The sequence below is a fragment of the Fistularia commersonii genome, chromosome 9 (assembly GCF_037954325.1).
Source record: "Fistularia commersonii isolate RoL2024-O1a breed Wild chromosome 9, RoL_Fcom_v1.0, whole genome shotgun sequence".
NCBI classification, from domain to species: Eukaryota; Metazoa; Chordata; class Actinopteri; order Syngnathiformes; family Fistulariidae; genus Fistularia; species Fistularia commersonii.
The window spans coordinates 17450021-17455785 of record NC_141292.1 but is presented as its reverse complement, the minus strand read 5'-3'; the positions used below and the strand labels follow the sequence as shown (position 1 = coordinate 17455785).

At 38.8% G+C, this 5765-nt stretch overlaps 1 protein-coding gene across 1 annotated transcript in view; it reads left to right on the top strand.

Annotated features, from left to right (window-relative positions):
• Positions 1-5271, top strand: part of dmtn (dematin actin binding protein) — a 14587-nt gene extending 9316 nt beyond the window's left edge. The window contains exons 9-16 of the mRNA XM_086152859.1: positions 852-949; positions 1051-1156; positions 1231-1286; positions 1458-1503; positions 2296-2297; positions 3630-3695; positions 4475-4555; positions 4643-5271. Coding sequence (XP_086008985.1) covers positions 852-949; positions 1051-1156; positions 1231-1286; positions 1458-1503; positions 2296-2297; positions 3630-3695; positions 4475-4555; positions 4643-4756 — 569 coding nt within the window. The 3' untranslated portion in view covers positions 4757-5271. The remainder of the gene's footprint in view (positions 1-851; positions 950-1050; positions 1157-1230; positions 1287-1457; positions 1504-2295; positions 2298-3629; positions 3696-4474; positions 4556-4642) is intronic.
• The last annotated feature ends 494 nt before the right edge of the window (positions 5272-5765 follow it).

The window sequence follows — 5765 nt, the reverse complement described above, 5'->3', positions numbered from 1 at the left end:
AATCTCCATGTCTTGCTAACTTTCCAAGTAGTCTCTTGATGCTTGTCAAGTAAGTTTTGCGAATTGAAGCAAACCTCATGCTAATCGTAGAACTTCTAGTGAATGTCATGCTAATTCTGGCTAATTTAATTTCTACTCTATGAGTAATCTCCATGTTTTGCTAGCTTTCCGCGTAGTTTCTTGCTGCTTGTCAAACATGTTTCGCTAATTCTAGCAAACTTCTTGCTAACTTTCCGTGTAATATGTTGCTTGTCAGGTGACCTTGATTTGAGCAAACTTTATGCTACTTCTGGCAAACTTCATGCTAATTCTATAAAATGTAAGCCAAGTCTACGGGTAATCTTCATGTCTCGCTAACTTTCCATGTAGTTTCTTGCTGCTTGTCAAACAAGTTTTACTAATTTTAGCAAACTTCATGCTGATTCTTAGAAATTTAATCTGAATTCTAATGGTTTCCAGGTAATTCAAGGCTTATGTCTTGCTAACTTTCCATGTGATTTTGCTCTGCTAGTCTGACTTTTTTTTTTTAGCTAATCTAAGCAAACGTCATGCTTATTATAGCAAACTTAATTCTAATTTTAAGTTTCCAGATAATTTCAAACTTTGTCGGACAACCTTCGCTAACTTTAGCAAACATCATGCTGATTGCGGCAAACGTCATGCTACTTTTAGCAAACCTCACGCTAATTCTAGCAAATTTCAGACCAATTTCTAAGCTTTTTTTTTTTTTTTTTTTGCTTTTAAAAGTTAGCAAAATAATAAGCGGACCAATAGGAATAATCGCCGTCTGGTGTTTAGACGCCTTCGATTCGACACTGGTGAAATATCGGGGTTGTTGTTCCACTCGACAGAGATCGAGCGGAGGCAGAAGAAGCTGGAGGAGGAGGAAGACGAATTCGAGGATCTGACGGAGGAGGCGAAGACGCTGCAGGAGCAGGAGCTGGAGAAGGTTTTTTTTTTTGGAGTGTTTCATTGATATTTAGAAAATACAAGAAAATGATGATCAATGAATGTATTACTTTGTGTGTGTGTGTGTGTGTGTGTGTGTAGATCAAGTCCAACCTCGGCCGTCTCATCCTGAAGGAAGAGAAGGAGAAGGCGGTTCATTTCCGCAGGAAGACGCAGTCGCTGCCGGACAGAACGCACATGCACGGCAGTAAGATGGCCACCACACACACACACACACACCTGACACACACACACCTGATCCTCTGCTTCCTCTGCTCTCAGGTTTGTCAGCGAGCGCATCCAAGTCGCCGTCTCGCTCGGCGTCGGGCTTGACCAGGGTGAGCGCCTCCTGTCAGGAGACACAGAAAGACAGTCGCGTTAGCAGTTTTTCTCTTTTCCGACCGCTGGGAACATCCAGAATGGACTTTTTACACTTTTTCGATATAATATCTTTATACCCGAGGTCATGGGTTCAAATTCCAAAGATGTCAAATGTGCTGTTTCTTCAGATGCAGTCTGCAGAGTTCTCAACGGACGGGGACAAAGGACGGACGGGTGAGTCAATGATGGATTAAAAATAAATGAATCCGTTTGACTTTGTTTGGAAAGTTTCTTTCTAACTGACTTTGTTACCCCAATGTCGTATCTCTGCAGCTCCTCAGGTGAGTGTGTGTGTGTCTGTGTGTGTGTGTGCTTCATGCCAGCTTGCGCAATGCCTGCGATGCCTGCATGCAAGTATTATGGGTGATGATGTTTATGCATGTAGCATTAGCATAAATGAGCCTTAATAGCTTTGGATGATGCTAACTAGTTTTTATTGTCATATCTATTTATTTAAGCATTTTAGTTATCTATTCTTTATCATTACTATTGTTATTGTTGTAATTATTATCACATTTTTGGTGGAATTTGATTATTTTTACATTTTATCCTTTTTTAAACAATTGATGCATTATTTTGTGTTCATTCTTTTTCTTTATTTTATAAGTTTTATAAGTTTTATAAGTATAAAGTAGTTTATAATTTGCAGAGTGCACCAGATTCAACCCAAAAATTACAGTAATGTTAGCTTTGTATGAGCATCCAAGTGTCCAATTTTAGCTTTGTACAAGCATGCATGTTGCCAATGCAAGCTTTTTATGACCACAAAGGTCGCTAAATTTAGCTGTGTGAGATCGCTAATGCTAGTTTTGTACCATTAGCAGGACATTAATGTCACCTTTGTAGGACCACACAGGTCACACAGGTTAATGTCAGCTATGTTCGAGGATGCTAAAGTTAGCTTTGTTTTAGCACGCATTTTGCTACCGTGTGAATGAGAGGAACTCGGGCGGAGTGGAGATCAAGAAGTTGGAGGATTTTAGGTACTTGGGGTCAACAGTCCAGAGCAACGGAGAATGTGGAAAAAAGCGGGTTCAAACAGGTTGGAATGGGTGGAGAAAAGTGTCAGGGGTACGAAGAGATAGAAGAACATCAGCTAGAATAACAGGAAAGGTGTACAAGACAGTGGTGAGACCAGCGATACTGTACTGCCTAGAAACTGTTACAATGACCAAAAGACAGCAGGCAGAACTAGAGGTTGCAGAGATGAAGATGTTGAGGTTCTCCTTGGGAGTGACCAGGATGGAGAGGATCAGGAATGAGTCTATCAGAGGGACGGCACATGTTAGATGTTTTGGAGAGAAGGTCAGAGAAGCCAGACTGAGATGGTTGGGTCACGGACAGAGGAGGGATAGGGAATATATTGGTAGACAGAGCTGCCAGGGAGAAGGTCCAGAAGAAGACCAAAGAGACGATTTATGGATGTAGTGAGAGAGGATATGAAGGTAGTTGTTGTGAGAGAAAAGGATCCAGAGAATAGAGTTTGTTACTCTGTCTATGTTATTTTAGGCCTGGCAAAGTTATTCATTCACAAATGTAGAATGCAAAAGTGTTCCCCCAATTTTACATTATTTATAATAGATTTTGAATTGTATAAAAAAATCCTTAAAACTTATGGAAAAATCAAAAAAAAAAAAAATATACAGTTTGATGTCTGGGATTCCTTGTGAACCACCAAGTGAAATACATATTATATTCCCTTTGCAGGCTTTTTTTTTATTTTTTATTTATCTATCTATTTATTTGATTGTTTTCTTTTACTTTATTTTTCGTCTAGCATTAAGCATTTCTCACAAACCTTTAACAATGTTAATTTCTGATTACATACAGAACAAAAGTCCTTATGTCCTTTGCTTCCATTGACATTGGATTCTACTTTGAGGCTATCAGACTTTTTAATTCCTCTCCCTTCAGCCGCAGGGAATCTTCAAATCTTTGCACTTAAGACCTCAAAACACTTTATAGCCTTGACTTAAACACTTTATAGTTTTATTTGTATTTCTTATATACAGTTTCCTACTATTATTTATTATGGTTACGTTTTACTTGAAACTCTGGCACAACAATTTTCTTCGGGATAAATAAAGTTGTTCTTATTCTTATATATATTTGTTTATGCTATTTATGTTCAATAAAAAAATAAACAAATAAACAAACAAATCAGTAAGTAAATAAATAAATTGACAGTTCAAAAAATAAACAACAAAAAAAAACAGGGGCTCGCGGGGGGTCAAAGTTCACACATAATGCAGCGTCATTGGCGCACGTGCGTGTGTTTGTGTGTTTGTGCGCCTGCGCAGGAAGGCGACGCTCGCAGGGACCGGATGGATCGCGGCAACTCGCTGCCGAGCATCTTGGAGCAAAAGGTGAGGAAAATACCTAAGATTTAAAGATTGTTATATGAAAATGAAATGTAGGAACTGAGACCGAAGTAGGACCCGAATATAACGCAATGAAAACAGAAAAAGGAGACCGTAAGGAAGCCTCCGTGCTAATGCGAGTGATAGCTTATCAAGCTAATAACAACATGGAGGGATTCGTAAAAACGTTGACGATACTGAAAGAAAAAACCCTAAATTTTAATAATCCGCCTTAAAAAATTTCAATAAAAAGTTGCCTTGAATCAACCCATTACTCGTTTTTTTATTGTTCGTTTCGTCTTTTTTTTTTTTTAATCAAGCTTACCTTATCCGTAGCCACGGAGTAGTTTTCAAAATAAAAGCCAAACAGGAAGTTGGACACTACAATTTTAAAAATTCATAAAAATTAATTCCCCGGCAAAGATTGAGCTTTTAAAAGGTCCAAATATAAGTAGGGTTTTTTCAAATGAGAGTCATTTGGAAAGTTTTGGCAATAATAATTGCATCCACGTGAATTTAATTGTACTTAAGATCTCAAGACACTTTATATCCTTGACTTGTTACTTTGACACTTTATAGTTTTATTTGTATTTCTTATTCTCCCCCCTTTTTTTATACTGTTAATACAATGTCCCACTATTATTTATTATTATTGTTATGTTTTACACAACAATTTCCCTCAGGATAAATAAAGTTATTCTTATTATTCTTACTCTTAAAGCAATGTTATTGCTACCTGTGATGATTATGTTTATAATGCTAATCTCTTTGTTGTGATGCCGCAGATTTATCCGTACGAGACGCTGGTCGTGACCCACAGGGGGCGCCTTAAGCTGCCGCCGGGCGTGGACCGCACCCGTCTGGAGGTGAGCAACCAATCCTTTTCAAAACAAAACCCGGCGTCCATTTACGACATCACTTCCTGTTCTGACACGATTGGCCGCGTGTCGCAGCGGCACCTGTCGCCGGAGGAGTTCCAGCAGGTGTTCGGGATGGCGATGGCCGAGTTCGACCGTCTGTCGCTATGGAGACGGAACGAGCTCAAGAAGAAGGCTTCGCTTTTCTAACCGGAAGTGACCTCGCCGCTCGATGCTGCCCAGGAGGAATACTGACCAATCGCGTCCAGGGAATGTCGGGGGGGCCCCGCGGGTCAGGCTGGCCCTGACGGACACACACACACACACACACACACACACACACACACACACGCACACACGCATACGCGCGCGCTCACATCGACCCTATGCTTCAGGCGCTCATCAGCTGGTGTAATAACAATCATCCTCGTCCTCATCTTCATCCAAACACTGTGTTTTTCCGTCGCCGAGCTCCAGGCGGACGCACCCCGTCACTCCCAGAAGGATTTATTTATTGTCGGTGTATTTATTATCATCGTATTTATTACAAAGTAATAACGCATTACCGTCGCAATCTCTGGAAACGGAGTCCAGAAGTGATCGGAATTCAGCAAGAAAAAAAAAGGGGGGGGTTGCTGGAAAATTTGCAGGAAATAAATTTTAAAATAATTGGGAAAAACTCAGTCTGTTGAAAGTATAAATAGTACAGTTAAATGACCCGAAAATCAGGGAAAGAAAATTTTGAATTAGTGTCTAATTCAGCTGGAAATTGAAAAAAAAAATTGTAAAATTGTCAGTTTAGGGGAAAAAAAAAATCACAGTAAATAACAGGTTTATGAAGTTGCGAGTTCATTTTTGCAAAACCTGAAATATGTAAAAAATATATATATATTCCCTCAAAAATCCTTCAAATTTATTGAGAAACAAACATTAGATTATATTGATCCAGATTTACGAGGAGACTTATGAAATCATTAAATCCTGGAATCATTAAAAGAAGTACAAGACATTCAGTAGGGAAAGAGGACAAGAAGTAATCAGAAATTTACAGAAACTTAGAAAATAAAGACTGAAGTTTTAAAGAGTTTTTTTTTTATAAGCAAAAATAACGTGAGGGAAATGAGAAAATTTTCCAGGTGACCGAACGGAAAGGAATAGAAATCAGGATTGGTATGAAAATGTTAAGAAATCCTTTTATTTTTAAAGATTAGAAAAAAAT